Source organism: Chinchilla lanigera, unplaced genomic scaffold (assembly GCF_000276665.1).
Source record: "Chinchilla lanigera isolate Chin_1 unplaced genomic scaffold, ChiLan1.0 scaffold00030, whole genome shotgun sequence".
NCBI lineage: Eukaryota > Metazoa > Chordata > Mammalia > Rodentia > Chinchillidae > Chinchilla > Chinchilla lanigera.
The window spans coordinates 5,036,583-5,059,444 of NW_004955431.1; the positions used below are offsets into that span (position 1 = coordinate 5,036,583).

Consider the following 22,862-nt stretch of genomic DNA (forward strand, 5'->3'; position numbering starts at 1 on the left):
GCAGTAATGGTTGTAGTGGCCAGAGCGCCAGTATTACCTTCATCCCCCTTATATAGTTAAGGATACTGATACTCAAGGATGTAAGTGATTTGTGAAGAGTCTGTACAGTCAAATTCCCAAAGAGAAACATAATTCTGATATTGTGCCCTAATATTACGTGATGTTCAGAATAAAAAAAAACCTAAAATAGACATTTCTCAAAAGAAGGCATAGAAATGGCCAACAGGTTTGTGAAGAAAAAATGCTCAACGTCACTAATCTGGGAAATGTAAATGAAAACCACAATGAGATCTTACTGCCCTTGAGTTAAAATGGCTTTTATTTTAAAAAGGGGTGGGGGGGTAACAAATATAGGTAAGGATGTGGAGAGGAACCCTTTCGCCTGTGGGTGGGAATGTTGGTATAGCCATTGTGGAAAACATGGAGGCCTCTCAAAAAATGTAAAAACAGAATCATCATATGATCCGGCACCCTGCTCCTAGGTATATATCCAGAAGAAGTAAAGTCAGTGTGTTGAAGTGGTAACTATACTTCTGTGTTTATTGTCGCGCTATTTACAGTGACTAAGAAATGGAAGCAATGTAAATGTCAGTCAGCTGGGGAATGGATAAGGAAATTTGGTATATCTGCAGTGTAATACTGTTCTATTGTTAAAAGGGATGAAATTTGTGGACAACATGGGTGACTTGGAGAACATTATGTTAACTGAAGTAAGTCAGACACAGACAGAAGTACCACGTGATCTCACTCATATGAGATCTAGAAGTTGTGGAGAGAAGAGTGATGCCAAAGACTGTCTGGGGTGGGAGGTGGTGGTCAGTGGGTACAAAGTTACAACTAGAAACAGAATAAGTGCTGGCTTTCTGTTGCACTGTAGGATGACTGTATTTTGTTTGTTTATATCTGTTGCACTGTAGGATGACTGTATTTTGTTTGTTTATATTTGGTTTTTTGAGAGACTTGTTATGTAGTCCAGGCTGGCCTAGAACTCGCAGTAGTCCTCTTTCTCGCCTCAGCCTCCAGAGTGCTGGGATTATAGTCGTGCACCATCATGCCTGGCCTCTGTAGGATGGTCTGTGGTTAACAGCATGGTATTGTATATCTCCAAATAACTAGAAGAAAGGATGTTGAACGTTCCTACAAGAAATGATAAGCCTTTGAGGAGATGTATATGCTAACTGCTCTGATTTGATCATTGCACAATGCATGCTTGTAATGCACCATCACATTGTACCCCGTTCATACAGGGCCCAGCAAAACATGTATACACACTTCAAGAAAAGAAAAACTTCTATCAATATTTTAATACAGTGAATTTATTGAGACATCATGGGAGTAATACAAGTTACCTTTGGCCTCTACAAGTACAAGAGGTGCTCAAAGTGGTGGCCGTTGGCTTCCAGACATTCACTAGTACGGTGAACTGCTGCTTGGTAATCTTGGTCATTGAGATTGCCACATGTGCATTTTCAGTTTTTCCTCTAAGGGCCGGCAGTGTAGTGGGTTTTTTGTGATACATGACATCCTCTAGGGGCTCCCATACAGGAATAACATCATCTGTTAAGAAAACATCATACTGTTTTTCTTTTCCTGAACTGTGTATACATTTTCTTGGTGCACTGTGTACGTACTATGATTATATATGCAGAAAGAAATAGAAAATCAAGTTGAGTACTTTTAAGCTCCATTTACTTGTCATCTGTTATCGTTAGGGTAGGAGATAGATAGCAGTTAAGAAAATGTGGTTAATATTTCCAAATAGTGCAATATTTTCCATTCTTCTCAGAATTGTGTCTGTTTTTTGAAGGTCAGTGAATTGTCTTTTTTCATTTCTCTGTGATCTTTATAGTAATTGATTTTATAGTCCATTCAGTTTAAGGGGAAATGCATAAAAAGTGGGATTTTTTACTCTCCAGCCAATTTTTTTCTTTCAGGACTTATTTTCAAGCAGAGTTGCTGTGTGCCAGCAAGTACACTGGCCCTCGGTCCTTTGCACGCCCACTGTGTTGTTGAGTGACGTTGCTGCCTCGTGACTAATGCCCGGCTGTGTCTGTCCTCTCAGGTGGGGTGACTGCTCTCTGCTGGGACCCAGTCCAGCGAGTGTTGTTCTCAGGCAGTTCTGACCACTCTGTCATCATGTGGGACATCGGTGGGAGGAAAGGAACAGCTATCGAACTCCAAGGACACAAGTAAGGGTGCTGGTGCTTTTATCAACTCTCCTGAGGAACAGATTCCCAGCTGAAAGGGGAGTCAAGAGCAGGCCGGGTCTGTGGCAGGACCTTTGCATGGGGCGGAGCACGGCAGGAGCATAGTAAGAGCCGCCTTGGTTTGTGTCTGTAGGAACGCATGTTTGTATTTTATGCCCTGGTCTGTTTCACAGTGGACTTGAGATTGCTAACGAAAATAATAATAATAATAAAATAATAATAATAATAATAATGGCAGCAAATAAGGTAAAAATTGGAACCAGGGAAAACATAAGAACAAAAATTTGAGAGAGAAAAAAGAACTGAAGTATGCAAGCTAGAAAGGCCTACAAGATTTCTGTAATTGAGTGTGGCTTTAAGTTTCCTGGTAGCCTGAGGAAGAGGGAAAGATAACATCCTTATGTGGTACATTTTGTACTTCACCAAGTACTCACTGAAGACTCACCTTGATTCTTATCAGGTTCTTCTTCTGTAGGAGGTGGCCGTGAGGGGGCTAAGAGGAAAGCAGAGAAAGCCTTGGCTTTCCTGGGGCAGGGCTCGAACTTGGCTTTGAAAATGTTGGATCAGTTTTACAAGTCCAGAGCTAACTGGGTTCTGTTTTAGTTGTGAAAGTTCTGAAATGATTATGACGCCAGACAGCCATTAACACATGCCAATAACACCCCCACGAGGGAAGTGGGCTTAAGCAGCATCAGCTTTCCGGTAAAGCTGCCTGGAAACACTGATTTCCAAATATTCTCCTAAGTAGGTAAAGGTGCATTTTAGGATTATTGGATAAAAACAAAGTTGTGGAGGGCCGGTGCACAAATAATTATTTTATGTTTGAGCTTGCTGTCAGGGAAGTAGGTATTCAGCCCTGCCCTGTCCTTAGAGGATACACCCATTGTCTGGCTCTGGCGTGGTGTGTGGTGCAGCCCAGCCCTCAGCTCATTAGAGGAATTGTTCCCTCGCATTTGTCTCCCTGACAAGGGGACACACGCCCAGGCCATTTAGAAGAAGTTTGTGTCACCCGTGTAGAAGAAAAGAGAAGACGAAACACTGTTCTGTTTAGTAACACTCAGTGATTATCTGATCTGCCAGGTAATTCCTGCCAGCTCAGCCTCAGAGAAATAAAGTGTAGGTTTTGAGTGAATACCAGTAATACTTGTTGGAACCATTCAGTTTCACTCTTAGTTTTACTTTTAGTGGTTAATAAAGTCTATAAGCAGTCTTGCTAGATTTCATCCACAAGATGATAAGCTACTGCAAGGTTTAAGCTCAGCGTTACTGTGTACAAAAGGCCCTTGCCCGACGTGTGAGATGTGGTTCTGGGAGACTTAAATGTCCAGTTTATAACAAAAGGAGAAGTTGGGATGGGGTGTAGCTCAGTGGTAGGGTGCCTGCCCGGCACACATGGAAACCCGTGTTCAAAACCCAGCACCATACAAAAAAGGAGAAGTTTCCATTTTTGGATATATTTTCTCAGTCTGAGGAAAATAAAACTTAAACAGATAGGTCTTTCAGTTTCTAAGAAGTGTAGGCTTGACCTTTTTGAAATGAAATAGATCCTACCCAGAGTCCATGCTGATCAGATCACCCATTAGGCTCTATGGGGGTAGGTGGGCATGCTGTGGGGACTGGGTTGCACTGGGCATTACCGCTCAAACAGCTTAGCAGTAAATACAGTGAGCTGTCTTGTAGGGCTTGCCCTGGTGTCTCAGAGGTGGGAGGAGCAAACTTCCTCTTATCACTTGGGATCACTCTTTAGAAGGGGTCTGACCGCCAAGGTGGGGATGGGGCCACGCGGGCTGCTGAAGAAGCAGAAGAAGGTTCCCAGGGAAGGTGGAAAGAGGGGGCAGCAAACAGCTGGCAGGAGAGAAGCCTGGGACCTCTGCACAGTAGCCATGCCTTCACCCAGAAGTGGGCCACCAACACTTCCTGTATTTAAATACCATCTAACATTGTGTCAAAAAAGAAAAACCCTACAGGCACTTCAGTTTAACCCTCTATTAATGAGAGGGTTCAGACACCATTTTAGATCAGGATTTTGGAGTTCCGTTCTTAGATTCCAGCTGATACCACAAAGCTCCCCAGTTTAGAGAAGAGCTGCTGTCCCTTCTGCCTGTCTGGCACTCCAGGAAGCTCTGCGGGTGCACAAGTGAACATTGACCAACACGTGATCCCTGCCTTGCCCACTGACATTTTCTGTTTGTTTTCCACTTGTGGCCAAGGCTGATGCCTCTTGCTCTCCCACAGTTCCTAGTGGCATCCCCGACCCCACCCCCACTCCCCGGGTGACTAATGGTCAAGTTCCAAATCAGGGACAGAAACGGTGAGCTTGGGGCCTGAGAGCGCCAGGCGGGATGGGGCAGGGGCTCCCTTGGCGTGGACACATTTAACCATAATGTTGTGGGCCATTTCTCCCTGTCTTCCTGGTTCTGCAGCTTCTTGCTGTCCTTCAGCAGCAGAAAATGTGACATTTATGTAGTTATAGTCACATGCTGATAAAGACGTTTCAATCAGGATAGACCACATGCAAGATTGTTGCCCCATAAGATGATAAAGAAGCTCAAATTTTCCAGGGGCGTCATAGTTTGTACCTTTTCAGTGTGCGATGTGTTTAAACACTTACTTACCTTGTGTTACAAGTGCCTGCAGTATTCAGTACAGTGACGTGATGGACAGACAGGTTTCTAGCCCGGGAGCAGGAGGCTGTAGCCACATGGTCGGATGTGTAGCGGGCGCTACCACTCAGGCTGGCGTGAGAACACCTCATGGTGTCACACAGTTACGGAGTCACCTGACACTTGGTCCTCAGAACACAGCTCATCATTAAGCAAGGCCTGTCGTTCGATGTGACGTATAAAACTCTCATCACAGCAGAGAGCGCGTTAGCACTGAAGAGTGACTGATGACCGTGGAAGTTTCCAAGTCCAAGGGAGGAAAGCCGAGAACGTTTATACAGCATTGTCTGCATTTGAGGCATTTTGGTGTTTTTAGCCCCTGTGTGTTGTGCTAACTCCATGGGAGGAGAAGCAAAGAAAAGGCTCAGTTTCCAGTTTCAGGACCCAGCCATTAGTTACATGGATACTATAGAAATAAAGCCTAGGTGTATCCTCCTCATTATACCTAGTAGTGGCACTTTTTTTTGTTCTTACATAAAGCCTGTCATTTTATGAGCAACTTGATGAACATGATTGTGTGTGTGTGTGTGTGTGTGTGTGTGTGTGTGTGTGTGTGTGTTTTACAGGGGATTGAATCCAGAGCCTTCACACTAAGCTATATCCCCAGCTCTTTTATTAGTAGTGTTAGTTGTTGTTGTTGTTGTTGTTGTTTCAGACAAAGTCTCAGTAAGTAAGTAAGTCACTCAGGCTGGGATCAAACTTGAGATCCTCCTGCCTCAGCCTCCCTGAGTGCCGGAATTATAGGTATATACCACCATTCCTGGTACACCAGTAAAATTTGATCCAGCTATACATCCTTGGTATATACCTGGAAGAATTAAAGTCAGTTACTGTAGGAACTGACTCCCCATGCATACCCATGTTTATTGTGGCACTATTTACAATAGCCATGATATAGAACCAGCCTAGGTGCCCAGAACAGATGAATGCATCAAGAAAGTGTGACACAGATACATATGTACAGTGAAATATCATTTAGCCATTAAGAGAATGAAACTTTGTCATTTGTAGGACAATGAGTGGATCTGGAGATCGTCATGTTGAGCAAAATAAGCCACAGTCAGAAAGACAAAAATCACATGTTCTGAGTTCGATTTCTGGTACCAAAAAAAAAAATCACATGTTCTTCCTAATATGTGGAATCTAAAAAAGATACAGGAAACTAGAAGGGAGACTGTTGTTAGACTAGAGGGAGGGAGCAAGCGGGGGACAGGAATAAGGAAGGGTAATGGGAGTGAATGTGATCAAATATATTGCACTCACTGAAACCCAACATTTTGTAAAATTAATAGGCTGTGATAAAAGGGACAAAATAGAAACACAAAAAGTGGCCGCTGTTTTGCTGCTACTAGGTTTACTGCTATTTTTCATAACATTGATCACCCCGATGTTTGGTGATCCTAAATTAGCAACTTTTGTTTTATAAATAAAAATGTATTCCACTTTAACATAAGCACATGCAGCGCTGGTAAAGCTCTGCCGTCCCCTGTGAGGGACCCTGCACAAGACTGGAGTCAGCAAGCTGCCCGAGGCTTGGTCACAGCCGCGACTCTTGGCACTCGTGGCTGGTGTGTCTCCTGCCTCTTTCCAGAAGTCCAGCTCTTGGTTTCTGTCTTACTTCTCTTACCACGAGTCACACTTTTGCTGTGAGCACCCTCAGTGTTTTGGTAAAGAAATGGGCTTTTAGTATGCATTGGGCAGATTTGTGCTTATGTCTTTGTACCAAGTAAATTAATTTAAAGTAGTGAAAGGAGCAGAAATCTCACATTCCACTTCTGGGCTTGGGACAGGGAGGGTGGGCAAAGATCAAATGCGTGATCGCTTTGTCACCTCGCAAGTCCCTGAGATTTAGAAGTGTTTCCCACTAAAGTGCTAAGGAATTATTTGGAGATGAAAGTGGTGTGTTTTACTTCTAACTATTTAGCTAGACAAAAGTGTATTAAAATATTAGATGTTACGAGTGTTCATAGAAGGTGGAATCTTGTGTGTTGTATAGTGTAGTATGTTCCTGTAGTGCAGTGGAGTGTATTCCCTGTGCAGTGTATGCCTTTGGGGTATGGTCGTGTAGTATATTCCCTTAGTGTACGCCCTTTGATACAGCCCTCCTAATAACAACCATATAGCTTCAGGCGAGGCAGTTCACCTCTCTGAGCCTCAGTTTCCTCTTCCCTAAAATAACAGCATGGGAAAGGAAGACCCCTACAAGATTGTCAGGATATACACATAATGTAAGCCCAGCCTGGTGGCATATCCCTGGAGTGCCAGCACTGGAGGCTGAAAGGTGAGGATCTCAAGTTTGAGCCCAGCCTGAGCACTTCAGCAAATTGTGACATCCTATCTCAAAAAAATGAAAAAGGACTGAGGACACAGCTCAGTGCAAAGGCCCTGGACCCGCTCCCCAGTGCCACCACCAGAAGAAAAGGGGTATACAGTGGTCACTTGGTTCATGAACTCTGTTCTCTCCATAATTCTGGTTACAAATCGACTGGATAAGAAATGCATCAGATTTCCCTGTAAAGTCAACATGGAACCTAAAAGCCTAATAGATGGCCATAGTTTAAGTTATTCTTAATAAAAATTGTAAGTCAAAAGCCATACTTTGAGATATGACTACTGCTCCTCCCTATAGCATGTCTTAAGGAAATATTGCCATAGGGATTTAATCTCTTCATAATTCAGTCAACAAATATTTACTTAGTTCCAGCTATGGGCAAGGCTTTGTATTAGGCACTTAGGACACAAAATGATTTTTTAAAAAAGTCCCTTCACCCACAAAGCTATGCTGAAAGAAGGAAAGATGGGTAAAGCTGGGTCAGTTTACACATTTTACTGGAGAGAGGCCCTAATAGGGGCATGGAAAGAGTCACTCTAGATTTAAATTTCAGGAGGTGAAAAGCTTTTCCTGGTTCTCAGCATAAGAAAATTTCTGAAAGTAGAACAGCATGTGCTAGAACATAGCAGGTTTGGGAGACAGATGTGAGGACAAAGGATCAGTGCCTAATCTGCACTTCCACCCTTGCCAGTGAACTGCAGAATGCTGCCAGTGCTCAGCAATTGCCTCTGAGTTCTCATGCAGACTGGCAGCAATCCAGGGATCTTTGGGTAGGCAGATCCGATTTAGGGCCTTCTTAGCACGGGATGACCCTAGGTATCATCTGGGAGCGGGGTGTGTGTGTGTGTGTGTGTGTGTTGCTCACGAGCCTTCTCTGGTCTTCAAGGTTAGAAGACAGAAATACTGGAAAGTGAGATCTCTGGTAGCACATACATGACTAATTAGATTTTCCCTAAATCACCTAGACTTCCATCACGGAAATGAAATGTGCTTTACATTGAAATCCCCCAACTCTTGGGGGACAGAAAGGGCTTGAAGCAACCTGTGGGCAGATGTCAGCCTGTGTCTGAGAGTCGGGCTCCAGAAAGAGGATAAAGCCCCCTCTGCTCTTCTCCTGTCAGCGCCAGACACGGGATGCCCACGGGTGTGAGACCTGTTCAGTCACACAAATCCCCAACCTTAGAAGGATCCCACGCTAGATTTAGTGCTCTGCCATTAGCAGCTTGTAATTCTTAATACATTTTCCACAAGGGGCCCTCTACTTTCATTTTGCACTGTCTTCCTCAAATTATATATCTGGGCCTAATCGGGCATATGCTGCCGCGAGGGCTGGTAAGAAAGGAGGCTGCCTCACTAAGGGTATTTATAAACGATTTGGAGAGGGGTTTCTGTGCACCTGTAGGAGCATTTGCAGTGCAGCGCGCAGCGCACGGAGCACACTCACCTGTGAAATAATAACCAGCTTTGAAATGTTCTCTACTATAAATGCTACGGTGATGTCGGATAAAACACAAATGCGAGATTTCTTTTCATTCTGTGAACCCAGGGACATTCCTTTGTCTAGTTTTTAACTGAGAGGTGGCTACGTTTTGAATCCTTACATCAAGAAGTCCCTGAGCAGCTATATTATAAAGCTCGGAATCCAGCACGCATCCCTGTGTTCCACTGTTCCGTGTTGGAATATTAACATTCCTGCAGTCCCATAAATTATGTATTTGTTGCTGAATGTCGCTGTCAGCTATGAATGGCAGAGCAGTTCCTTCTGTGGCTTATTTTGGTTTGACAAGATCATTGATGTGTATCAGAATGCCTTAACAAATGAAGTGTAGTTCATATCAGAAAAATACAAGTCTGTTCAACGAGATAGATTCTCCTTCTTATCCCTGAATGTCGGGGTGCTGGGACTCCATACTTTAAGAGTATAAAATAACAAGCAGGATAGTGACAAAATAACTGACTGTTAAAAAACACGAATACCTGTCAAAGGTTTTATATTAGTCATTAATTAATAAGAGAATTACTAAGATATTGCGTCCTGTCCAAAGGTAAAAAAGAAAGAAGACGCGTGCATAGGTATGGAAACTGCTCAAATGAATTTTGAGAAGTTGTACAGCTGGCTTCTTCTGTAGGTGAGGGGGAACCTAGGGATAGTGGTGTTTTCACTGGACAAGATTTCTTTGTAGTCATGTCAGTTTTTTATAATGTAGAGTTATAAAATAGCTCAGCTAAAGGTCCGAACGTACAGACCCCTGTAGAATCAAATAACGCAGAAGAGTATACTAGAGTATTTATCAACCCTTTAAAGCCTTCTTGGGTTTGCTTTATATGTTTAGAACCATACAATATTCAACAGCCGTTAACGCCCACAAAATTTAACTTCTGCTTGGGAGTTGTTATGCTCAATCTCGGATTGGACTTTTCAAGCACCTCTGTTACTCGCTTTTCTAAGGCTAGGAGACCAAACATGAGAAATTCTTTACTGTACTTTACCTACAGTACTTTAAATCTTGGATAAATTCCTGGGAGTTTCCAGCATTTACTAGGCTCCCTGCAAGGTGCCTTCCTTACCTCCCGTAAGGCTAGGACCGTGAAAACCGTAGTTCTGGGGGAAAGGCTTTGTAGGCCTTGGCTCAGTGAGTACTTAAAGTAGGGAGTCATTTCTGATTCAGTTCTCAAATGTGATGCTCCAGTTGTACAGCTGGTTTGCCCAGCTATGTCCTGTGCATAGATTTTCACTGAGTCTATGCAGATAACCCTATTGCTTTGACAATTAAGGGAACTCAGTCACTTTTAAATTCTGGGAAGTAAGTGAGAATTGGGTATCTCTTAAAATATTTTGAGTTAGATTATAAAAACAGCTTACTAAATTATAGGCTAGAGATGACTTAAAAAGTAAGGAAAAAGACAGCCTCATATATCCAGAAAATAGAACATTGAAACAGTATCAACAGTATTCCAGGCAACTATCCACAATAAAATTTCCCTCTTCAGTTCATTCAGTCATATGAATAAACTGTAATTAATTTTTATTTTGGTGGTTCTTGGTTTAGCAGTCCATGTTCATAAAGCCATCTGTACCCAGACTGAAAGAGCCCAGAAAACTTGACTCAACCCACTGGCACATCTTAAAAATTATCCAAGCAACGTCAGCTCAGTGACCTGATCCCAGCAGTCTATTCTTTGAAGTGTCCATATTCCTAAACACCTGGTACGTGCAGGCCTTTCTGTGAAACTCTTGAGATTCTTGTTTATTGATGTCACAGACCCTGGCCTGTGCTTGCAGCACAGCCTTCAGACAAGTATCAGAATAATATAAAAGTGATCTGCAGGTAATAGAAACTTAGTGGCTTGCCAATAATATCAGAATGGGGAGAGTAAATTTCTCTGTTGGGATGCCCAGTAGCTATTGGGGTAGCTATTTCCTAAGAGTTTTGAGGACTGTGTTCCCTGGGGGTAAAAACACATCATAGATAATGAGAACATTAGCCAGTTTCCAGGGTCTTTGCATAGAATATTGAAAATGTTTTTATTAATAACATTTTACTAATACTCTCTTAGCCTAGGGAAGGAAGGCTGACAGCTCCTTTCATGCTTTCGTATGACTCTTCTTTCTTCCCTTCCTGCCCTTCTTTTCTTCTTTCCCTCCCCTCCCCTCTCTTTTCCTTCTTTCTCTTCTCTTCTCCTCTCCTCTCCTCTTCTCTTCTCTTTTCTCTTCTTTTCTTCTTATGATGCTAGTGATCTAACCCAGAGCCTTGTGCATAACAGGCAAATATTCTACCCCTGAGCTGCAACCCCAGCCCTAACTCTTAAAACATTACCACATTAAATGCAGTTATAGATAGCATCTCTATTTTTATTTTTGTAAGGTAAAGGAATAAATCCTTACAATTTTCCAGTACCTCTCAAAAAGAGATTTAGGCATAAAATGGTCTATTCCAGCGTGGAAAGTCAAAGCCAAAAGAGTTGTCAGAAGAGTCTTAGGTACTTGTTAGCACAACAGGACAGTTGCTCCAAAAATAACATCTGGCTACCTACATGATCAAAGTAACAATAAAAACGTTTTTAAATAAACACTGAAAATACATACTTTTAAAGAATTGGGCCAGGGATATAGCTCAGCGGCACAAGCACCTGCCTGGCGGGCACAAGGTTCTGAGTTCAATTCCCAGTACCAGAAAAAAAAAAGAATTGAGTCCTTTTTAACAAGCAAGACCCTTTTGGTTATCTCCCTCCCTTAAATAATCCAAGACATTAGTCAAGTCAACATAAAGCACTGAAAATAATTCTGATGAGATGTAGACTCTCTTCCAGCTAGGCGGAAGGTAAAGAATATGCTTTCATATTATAGTTAGAGGCATTAGTCAGTAAACCAGGGAAGCAAGCCGTCAACGCTGAGGGAACTTTGCCCAAATTATAATGCTTTTTATAGCTCTTTTAGCCCGTAAACCAAAGCAAATAAAACTCATTTCCAAGTTGTGTCCTTCATGTTTCCGTTTCATATTCTGCAGTAAATTAACACTTTAGCACCCTTATTATCTTGAGTATACAATGGAGTTTTCCACAGGCTACATGATAAATGATGTCACAATAGATGCAGAAAGATATGCATACCATCTCCTATTAAACCAGACAGTAGAAACGTTTCCTTAAACGATTACTTTTTTCTTGACAATTTTTCTTTTGGAAAATACATTTTTCACAAAATACAGATGATGTTAAAATAAGATGGATTCAACTTTTTATTTGAATCAATATTTTTTAAACTTCTCTTTTAATTTGAAATAGAGTAAATATTGATAGTTATCACTCATTTAAACCAAAGCTCTTTGATGTTCTCAGATAAATTTTAAGAGCATAAAGAGATCCTGAAACCAAAAGGTTTGAGAAGCACTGATTTAAGACACAACTACTTTTTCTGTCAGAAACAAAAGTATGTACATACTTGTATTTCTTTTTCATTATTTCACCTAGCGTAGTCTTGACTCTTCATTTTAATTGTAGCTTATTTAATTGTGCCACAGTAGTTTATTTCAGAAGAACAGTGGGAAGAGGAGAATATAGACCGTTTAGAACTGTCTTGATATGTGCAGGCAATTTAGCAGGCCACCAGAGTTCATGCATGAATGGCCAGTATTTCCATTGTGATACATATTACTTTTACATCAGCCGTATAGACATCAAAGAACTGCTATCCTTCCCAGCAGGTCCAACATTCTTAATTGATTTGGACTCAAAATTGACGAATACAAACAAAAATGACCACGAAGCCGGATAACCCTGCTCTCAGTAGATCACTATAATCCATTGCTAGTGATCACCAAACTGTCAGCCAGAAAACTGGATTCTCTACCATTCTTACCACTGGGGGAAGAGGAAATAACGTGTCAGCCACGTACAAACTAGAAAGAAAAATAAAACACTAGAAGAAAGGAAATAAAAACTAGAGTAGTAAAGAGTCAGTGAAGTTCCAGTCCATCGCTGCTTTCGATTCATTTCAGGAGCCAAGGAAAAGCTTCTCTGTCACCTAAACCCAGGTGACATCTCAGTAGATGACCTCAGAAATGCTTAAAAGATATTTTTCTCAAATGTAAACTCATGGTTTAAGAAAATATAAAATGAATGTGTACTGTGGACTTTAGTTAGTTAAAGAAAGGGAAAACCAGTAAAGCATAACTAGAACCAGTTCAACAATGAGCTTTTCTCTTTAGGTGTTGGCTGTTGACAAAGACTGCGCCTCCTAGGGCCCGAGTTTGTTGAAGCAGCACCTAGACAGGTTAATTCTGACCATTAGTAGGTTAAAGATCCTTTCAGGTTTCTGGGGTCCACACTTGCGGCTCAGAGTAAATGTGTGCATTGGTCAAGTGTACTGGGATTTCTGCCGTTAGGCCTTGTACTTGCTTACCTGCGTTGTCACCAGCCCTTGGTTTCTTTCACAGCGACAAGGTCCAGGCCCTCTCCTATGCACAGCACACGCGGCAGCTCATCTCCTGCGGTGGTGACGGCGGCATTGTCATCTGGAACATGGATGTGGAGCGGCAGGAGGTGGGTGTCACTAGGCTGGGCTGGGCCCTGCGGTTCTGCCTTCATCTCCCCTCCTGCTTATCTCTTACTTCTTCGATAACCAAACCATGAAATAAGACATTGCTTCAGAGTATTAAAAGTTACAGTAGGAGGCGAGTTCCCTTGTTCCCCCTTCACAAACTGGCATGGAACATTAATGTGACAGAGAGTTCGTGTGAATTTTGATTAAGACTAAGATGTTTACACCTTAGGTCGTTTTATACCCTGATCTATTAAACCACTCAAAGCAAAAGTACAGGTGAGAAAAAGGAACCTTCTGTTTCCCAGTGATTAGCCCTTTGTTATAAAATGCCCCCTGAAAACAAGAAACTCCCAGGCTTTGTGTTATAGAGGGTAACAGTGGCTAAGAAGTAAGTAACCTTAATTTGGTATGAATAGGAATAAGTATTAATAGAAATACTAGAAGTAATTTTTGTGCTACTTTATGACTCATGTTCTAAGTACCCATCTTTTTTTCAACTTTTTAATTTTATCAGATAAAACATACTTAAATTTTAATCAGAACACTCTCTTTTAATGAACTTGACTTTTAATCTTTGAGCATTTTAACAACTGATATGTTTACTGAAAAGCCCCTTTGACAAGTACTTTGAAGATACCCATTTTCACATTACCCTAGAGTTATTCTGGGTAGCCTTTCCCTTTGAGAGTGTACATTCTCTTAATTTATGTCTTGCAGGATGAAAGAATTAGAAGAAGAACACTGTTACCAGACAAAAGCTATTTCCCAAACTCTTTCCCTGCCCTTACCCCAGTCTCGTTTCAAGAGAATAGTTGCTATTACCTACAAAGTAATGCCTTTCAAATCCCAGTAATTAAATGCTTAAGAAGATTAAAGCTTTATTTGCTCAAACCATAAATCCACAGGAGCTCTATTAGTAACTAATTAAAATGATCATTACTGTTCGGAAGCGGGACTTGTAGAATATTGCTTTTCAAAAGTACACTTGGCACCTTCCATGCAGAGCCGAGGGGCGTTACAGTGAGTGCTGGTCACACAAGCCACGCTCCAGACTTGGGCCCAGCCTGGTGGCCTGCTTTGAATCAGGGACAGTCTCACCTAGTCCGGCATGGCTTCTTTCCAAGCTTTCCAGGCTGAGCAACAAAACAGCCAGGATCTTTTCCCTGCAAACAAGTATCCTCTGCCCTCTATGCAGAGAGGCTCAGAGGAGGATGACAGGTGATTTCCAGCGTTAAAAGCAGGTGGTGATGCATGATCCTTTGAGCCCTCTTGCTTAAGTTATGCTTCTTGACATGAGATTTAGTATGTGGTGGTTTTCGAGTCTCTGTGAGAAAGTCAGTGTCTGAGTAAGCAGTGGAAATGCATCCACATACCTTCTGCAAGTATGTTTCTAAACCTAAATGTCCTGTGATGTCTCTGTGCCGCTCTGTCTGGGGATCGTCGTCCTGGCCATGGCGGGGGCTGTGCGGTGCCCGACCTGGGGGAGCTGAGACTGTAATAAAGCACTGGCCAACCTGATGCACAGAGAGGCTTTCAGAAAATTTGAGATTGCTAGTTAGGGTCATAAACGAGGAATCACATCAGATGTAAGATGAAACATTCGTGCCGGTGTTGGAGCGGGAGTTGTTGCTCGGCTAAATTCTCGGGGAAGGGCTTATGGACGGTCCACTGGGGCTGGATGTGCTCTGAGCAGGAGCCTCGTGGGCTTTAGAGGACAAGAAGCAGCAAGAACAGGGACAGGATCGGCACGGTGCGTCAGTGCTCCTGAGCAGGTGAGCGGCACTCGGGGGTGAGAGGATGGCGGATAGAGGACGGTTAGGGACAGGTGACAGGAGGGTGGCTGGATGCAGATGCGGCTGACGTCCTGTACAACAGAGGTCCCAGCCCCTGGGTCAGGGCTCAGCTCCCCTCTGAGGCTCATTAGGAATCAAGCCACACAGCAGGAGGTGACTGGCAGGCCAGCCAGCAAAGCTTCATCTAGATCACAGCCACTCTCCATATTTGTTACCCCATGAGCTCCGCCCCTGTCAGATCTGCAGTGCTGTTAGGGTCTCACAGGAGCGCAAACCCCACTGCGAGCTGCACGCAGGGGCTCGAAGTTGCTTGCTCCTTTAAATCAGCCCCTCACCCTCACTCACACCAGGCGCACCCTATGGAAAAATTGTCTTCCGCGAAGCTGATCCCTGGTAGGAAAACCTTGGAGACTGCTCCGTACAACATGTGTTTGTCCATTCTGTTAATAAAATCCACTTATTCAAACATCATATTTATTTCATCATTTTTATGGTTTTGATTTTTTTGAGGAAGTTTCACTATTGAATCCAGGCTGGCCTTGAACTTACTGTGTAGCTGAGGCTGGCCTCACACTTGTGGCAATCCTCCTACCTCAGCCTCCCAAGTGTTCGGTACACAGGCATGCACCACTACACCTGCTTTCAAACATCATTTTTTAAAAGTATGTGTTGTATGTAATACATGTGCTTTGTAGAAAAGTTACAGAATACGCATTCACAAATAGCCGGTCAGTGACTTACAACGCCACCACCCAGAAACTTGTTGACACACACCTTTCCTTGCTTTTTTTTTTTTTTTTCTTTTTGTCTTTTTGAGACGGTTTCACTACCCAGTTCAGGCTGGCCCTGAACTCATCATGTAGCCCACACTGACCTCAAACTCACAGCAATACTCCTGCCTCAGCCTCCTAAGTGCTGGGGTTACAGGCATATGCCACCACACCCCGCTCTTAGATTTCTTTTCTACACATGTAAAATCTTTTTAACAAAAAAAATGAAATCCTATTATATATGCTGATTTACTTTTCTTTCTTCTCTCCTGTTCCTTCCCAAATTCCTCATCACAGATACTCACAGACCCACTGTGCTGCATTTGATGTGTGTTTAAACAAGGGTGTGTATGTGTGTGTGTGTGTGTGTTAAAGTTTGCATACATGATGCTGTACTACAAGCCCGTATTTGTTTCCAGCTTTTCCCCTGGGACCCTTTCTGAGCTCTTCACATCCTGCTGTATGTGTCTTGGGCTACTTCTGCATAAGATCCCATAATATGTAGCAGTGCCATTTTAGCTCTGTTCCCCAAGCAAAGGACACATAGATTGCCAGAAACTCTGGTGGCACACTTACATAGCATCCAGATGACCCTTACAATTCCCCAATAGACCTATTGTGAGATCAGTCTGGGCATATTCATGATTTTGCTAAGTAACCAAAAGGCTGTGTCCATTTATACTTGTAGTGGGAGACATGGAGTTTCCTGCCCTGACGCCTCACAATCTCCCCAACAGACATTGTTACTCCATTTCTGGTTTTGACCTTCTGGAGATGGTAAAATAGTATCTCGTTTTAATTTGCATTTTCTGCTCAACAGTAAATTTGAGCTTTTTAAAAATACTTAGCTTTTTTGCCTTCCCTGTCAATGAATTAACATGTTCCTATCTCGTATCTTCTTGCCAATTTTTCAGGAGTTTCTTGTCATTTTCTTATTGTTTTGCAGGGGTTCTTTGTATATTGTATATATCTGCAGGAGCTCTTTGTTAGTTATGTGGATTTAGTAAATATCTTCTTCTAGCCTGATCATTTTGTGCCTTAGGTACTACTTCCTAAATGGAGGTTTTCTCATTCATTGTATATTGACCATTTTCCATGCCTTTAAATATTTGTTTTAATAACATAATTTTAGTGGTAATAAGGTTATATTAGGGAAATTATTTCTTAGATAAATATTAATACACTCCCTCAGTTCTCTAAGGAGCATAATAATATGGTTTTATTATGTACAGTGAGTTGCCAGTTATTTTTTCACTATAAGTTCTTAGCCCAAATTTGATTACTAACTGTAAGCATCACTGAATTTATTTGTAGAACAAATAAGTTTTTGTTTCTTCTTTTTTTCTTGGGGGTTTTCATTTCAGAAATTTGGATAGCATCAGCATTCGGGTCATGGCAAAATCAGGACGTGTATAAAATACCAACAATACACTAGATTCCCTCTCTCTTCTTTCTTCAAATTACCCTGATTGTCCTGCATCATATGGTCTGAAAAAGGATAGCATAGATAACTGTTCGGGTGATAAAATGTTGTCTTAGGTAAAAAACCTTGTATTATTATATCAAATCTGTCTTCAAATGGAATATAGAATGAAGATTACAAAATAAATCAAGACTTACTCTTTGTCTTTGGTTTTAGTGAAATAGACCAGCAATAGAACTCTTAAAATGTTTCTAAAAATGTATCCAGAGCACATCTCCCTTAGAAAAGGGTCATATCAGCAACAACAAAAATCTCCGGAGCCTCTACCCAATATTGTCCCCTGTGAATGTCTAGAGGGATTGGAATGCTCTTTATGTAGCATTTCTCGAACTTGTTTGATTCCAGCCCTCTTTAAAAGTGTCTATTGAGTAAGATGCTCCCGGAATACACTTTTGGTAAACCCTAGGGTTGGGCATATTTTTCAGGGCTCATCAGGTTCTGTGCTGTATGGAAGGAAATGACTTCCTCTTGCAAACATTAATAATATAGTTTTTAATATGTAAAGTTAGGGGCTGGGGATTTAGCTCAGCAGCACAGCACCTGCCTGGCAAGCGCGAGGTCGTTCAATTCCCGGTACCAGAAAAAAAACAAAAAAGAAAAATATGTGAAGTTAGTTGTTGATTGTTTTTTCACAAGAAGTTCTTAATGAGCCTAAATCTGATTACAAACTATAATTCTGCAGAATCAGATACAGAACTCTGGAAGCAAATGTAGTCACCATCTACATAATCAATACCGATTTACTAAACAATAGCTTTACACAGGGCATACTTTGAAAAGTGTCTGACACAGTGTGGGTTACATGTGACAGGACTGGGAAATAATGAACAAAGCCGGAATATAGTGTGACCCAGAAGCCAAGAAGCAGAGTCTCACAGCCTGTGGGGCCCTGCCGTGAGCGAACAGTGGACTACTAGCCTCCTCAAGTGTGCACGATGGTCAGCTTATACCGCTCTAACACAGGCTTCGTGTGTGTGTGTGTGTGTGTGTGCGTGTGCGTGTGTGTGTGTGCGCGTGTGTGTGCGTGTGCGTGTGTGTGTGCGGTGTGCACTTGGACATCACTGTACAGTCAGAGCACATGTAGTTACAGTCAGTCCAAGCATATGAGATACAGCCTAAATCTCCAGCATGGCTGCCAAGAGTGGAGTAAAGCCCAAACCTTTGAGCGTACAGCCCAAACCTCCAGCCTCATCCCTCATTCCCCGCATGTCCTCTGGCCAGCCTGAGCTGCTCTCGGCCCCCTTTCCCTGGCCTCTTCCTGTCTGTCCTCAGGTCTCAGCGGACTTCCCTTCTCCCCGAGAGCACCAGCCTTGGTCAGAGCCCTCTGTTTACCTTTACCGTAGCACTCTGTGCCTGTCCTCAGGCCTTCGCTCACTCAGACTTCTGAATAATATTTTCATGACCCGCCTTCTCTGATAAACTGTAAGCTCCACAACGTGTTTACCACCACATCCCGTCCCTAGGACCTGACACACAGACTTTGAGTAAATATTTTTTGGATGATTCGCTTAGAAACCACGCCGCTGTTTAGGCTAAATGCATCCTGATCCCAGAAGGTTCATCAGTGTCAGCTGTTCCTTTGTCCACACTGCTTCTCACTGTGACCTGTTATGTGCTTTATTTGGTCAGACCCCTGAGTGGTTGGACAGTGATTCCTGCCAAAAGTGTGATCAGCCTTTTTTCTGGAACTTCAAGCAAATGTGGGACAGTAAGAAAATTGGCCTAAGACAGGTGGGTGATTTGGATGTTTCGTCAAGGTGGAAATAACTTAACTTGGTAATCTTAGAAGAAATAGCATGCCTGGGTGGCAGTTGTGGTAGGTAGGGGTAAAGTATTATCCTGGAGTCCTCTTGTGACTGCCTGTTTATATACCCGCCCCCTTTGTTGTAACTCATTCCTATTAGATTCAGTGTCAGCAGCAGTTTGTTTCCAGTAAGTAGTTGAGGAACACAGCTTTAGAATTCTAATGGCATCTATTGAAATGCACCTTAAAATTAAGAGGCGTCATGCTTAGCTCACATTGGTCCAAACCATGAAATTATGTAAGCGGTATTTATGTCTTCTTAATTGTTACACTTTCCCTCCTCCTGATTTGGCTTTAGTTATCTAGAGCTGCTTATAGTATATCATTTCCAGTCCGATCCCGTGGTTCAGCTTGGTCTTTCCCAAGGAAATCCAAAGGTCACAGCAGTTAAACATAGCCAAAGACATAGGCAGTGGGTTGAATGAGGATTCTTCCACTTCTCCTTCAGCCAGCAGCATAATCTCTGGAGATAGCACTTCCTCAGCATACCTGGCTTTAAGACCACACTGCTGGGTTCTCTGTAGTCACAGGGACGGTCATGGGAAAGGAGGGAGGGTGGAGAGCGGACTAGGGGAGGTGACACACACCATCAGGTGTGTCTCCAGCAGCCCTCAGTCCGGACACGCACAGCCCAGAAAGAGAAGGTATCTGGTGCGCTCCCGTGAGGTTTCTAGGGCAGTCTTGCCTTGCGTCCTCACCTCAAGTGATCACAGCTGAGTGTGCCATTTCCTGCACAGCCATAGCCACCTCTGTTTTCTCTCCTTGCTCCAGCACCATTGCCGGAAGTGTGGGAAAGCCGTCTGCGGCAAGTGCAGCTCCAAGCGCTCCTCCATCCCCTTGATGGGCTTCGAGTTCGAAGTGAGGGTTTGTGACAGCTGTCACGAGGCCATCACAGATGAAGAGTGAGTTCCACTTTCTGCAGGATTCTCCTGGTTACAAAGGGAGCCACCCATGCCTTGGATGGCCCCAATTCCTGCTGGATTAGCTACAGACCACTGCAAGTGATAAAAGTCCTTCTTTACCACCAAGAGATTTGTGTTATCTTGACAGATAGATAAAGAGAGAATACAAGAATTTCTGCCTGTGGGTGTGTGTGTGTGTGTGTGTGTGTGTGTGTCTCACACTGAGCTACATCCCCAGGCATTTTTTATGTTTGCTTTTGAGACAGGATCTTTCTACTGCACCAAGTTGTACAGGCTGGGCTTGAACTTCCTATCTTTCTGCCTCAGCCCCACTCCCAGAGTGCTGGGATTGTAGGGGTCCACCACCATGCCCACCTCATCTCTGTGCTCTTTTTAATCCCTAGCGTATGTTCATTTAAAGTACAGTGGTACCTCAGTTCACAAACTTAATTCTTTCCAAGATTCTGGGCACAAGCCAAACTGGACGAGAACCAAATCAAATTTCCCTATAAGGTCAACATTGAACCTAACCACTGAATTTGATTCAGTTCTTCTCCGACTTGGTTTGCGACCAGAATCATGGAAAGAATCAAGTTTATGAACCAATTGCAGAGGCTCTCTCAGTAAATGCTTCTGTTGCTCATTCACTGAGAATTGCCCGGGAGTGTGGGGGCCTAGGACTCACTTTGTAGCCCAGGCTGGTGTGTTTGCAGGATTTGAATCAGGCCTGGCTAACCTCCAGAAGAAGGTTTCAGTTTTCAGGAAGAGCTAAGCTGCTTTACCTAAGAGGCAAATATTCTCAGTTGCTCACTGCTCCACTGGCTGCCTGTCAGTCCTCCTAGGACCTTAGGTGTGCTCTGGAAGGAGGTGCATTTTCTCTTTAATCTTGGCTAACTGAAGACTCCTTCAATGCAAACAGAATGCTCTGAACGAGCTTCCCCTTAACTGAGGTGCAGGAGGATCGGTCTCCTAGGTGATTTGTCTTCCAGTCCTCCCAATGTAGTCAAATCATTTTAAATATTCTTGTTTACCCTTATCAAATATAAATTAAGATACCTGTATATAAGTAGGCACTTATGTTCATTAATTATTTTCCACTGATCATACGTGATGAAATTAGTAAGTTTTTATTAAACAGACAGCTGCCAGAGACCTTAGGGATAGTCTAGTTGAGTTCTTTATTATATAAAGGCACAGACCAGAAAGTCTAAGGAACTCGAAGATTAAGCCTACATTTTTACTTTTGAAGATTTGAGTGTGATCATTTTTAGCATACTGAAGATCTGTCCTACAGACTTAGCTGAAGAAAAGGGAAAAAAAAACTCCCATCTTCTGAGCAACTAGTGCAGTGGTGAGACCCTTGGACTGTGATAGGGAGTAGCCATCTGCTTTGCAGCCTCCCTCGCCCTTCACATCTCACTGTGTCTCCCACCTCTGCTTCATGAAGTATTGGCACTGCTTCTTGAGCACCTAGGCAGTCAGCAAGGCCTCGCACTTTTAAAAAAAGCATTGGTTGAAAAATACACAGTATGCTGGCCATGGGGGTGCATGCTTACAGTCCCAGCACTCAGAAAGCTGAGGCAGGATGATTGCTGCAGGTTCAAGGCCAGTCTGGGCTATATGGTAAGTTCAAGGCCAGCCTGAATTACATAGTGAAACCTTAACTCGAGAAAAAAGAAAGAAAAGATAAATTTGAGGCTTTTATGGGTGAATGGATGCAACTAGAGACCATACTCATAAGAGAGATAAAACAGACCCACCCACATGTGTTAACATCATATTGTCTCCCTTGTGTAAGAACCTGAAAGAGTAAATAAAACTGGGAAAGAAACTGCTCAATGGGAAGGAACAACTGGGATGAGGAAAGTGAGAAAAGAAAGGGGCCAGGGATATAGCTCCGTGGCACAGTGCCTGCCTGGCAAGTGTGAGGTCGTGCGTTTGATTCCAAGAAAGAGAGAAAGAAGGAAGGAAGGAAGGAAAGGAAGGGAGAGAGAGAGAGAGGGAAAGAGAGAAAAGAAGAGAAAAGAAGGAAGGAAGGAAGAACAGCAGTGCAAAAAAGAAAAGAAAGCAAATGATGTTTGTTTATGTATTTTTTGTTTTGTTTTGCTTATAGAAGATTTAGAATACTACAGAAAAACTGGTATAACTGCAGTTACACCAGTGAAAAAAAGGAAAATGAAAGGATAACCTTCAAATAGAATGTCAGTAGGATATTAGGCATCTTAGCAAGCACCTTTCTAGAAATTAAATAGCCCAGGGAGACCTAAGGTCCTAGGAGGACTGACAGGCAGCAGTGGAGCACTGGGCAACTGAGAATATTTGCCTCTTAGGTAAAGCAGCTTAGCTCTTTCTGAAAACTGAAACCTTCTGGAGACCAGCAAGTCCTTTCTTATGAGCACAAACTTTTCAAAAGCACTGTGGTTTTTTAAAAACATTTCCCAAAAGCGTGGGTCCAGATGGCTTCATCTTCAGCACAGTCTCCTGGAGGACCTTTGGAGACCGCATCTCTTTCCCATTTGGGGACTGCAAGAATTCTTTTACTTCGTTATATTTTTTAAATCATAACAGTTCAGCAGGGAAAAAAGGCAATCTTGGAAGCATTTCTAACAGTGAGGCAGTTTTAGCCGATAGCCTAAAAATGTAGAGCCCAATAGCATCCCAGATCTCCATAGTTCATATTCCACCCCTTCCTCTCCCCTTGTTCTTCCAGGCGTGCACCCACGGCGACCTTCCATGACAGTAAACATAACATCGTGCATGTGCATTTTGACGCAACCAGGGGATGGTTACTGACTTCCGGAACTGACAAAGTCATTAAGGTAACCGTTGCATTGCGCTTTCCCTTCATGGCCCTATGTGCATAGA

At 42.8% G+C, this 22,862-nt stretch overlaps 1 protein-coding gene across 7 annotated transcripts in view; it reads left to right on the forward strand.

Moving 5' to 3' along the window:
• Wdfy2 (WD repeat and FYVE domain containing 2) overlaps nucleotides 1-22,862 on the forward strand; it is a 277,243-nt gene that overhangs the window by 227,178 nt on the left and 27,203 nt on the right. For all 7 annotated transcript variants that reach the window (XR_261449.2, XM_013515763.1, XM_013515761.1 and 4 more), the window contains 5 exons: nucleotides 2,063-2,189; nucleotides 13,139-13,244; nucleotides 18,921-19,022; nucleotides 19,867-19,997; nucleotides 22,708-22,816. Coding sequence is in view for 6 of the 7 variants with exons in the window: in XM_013515763.1 (XP_013371217.1) it covers nucleotides 2,063-2,189; nucleotides 13,139-13,244; nucleotides 18,921-19,022; nucleotides 19,867-19,997; nucleotides 22,708-22,816 (575 nt within the window). In the remaining variant the exon portion in view is untranslated. The remainder of the gene's footprint in view (nucleotides 1-2,062; nucleotides 2,190-13,138; nucleotides 13,245-18,920; nucleotides 19,023-19,866; nucleotides 19,998-22,707; nucleotides 22,817-22,862) is intronic.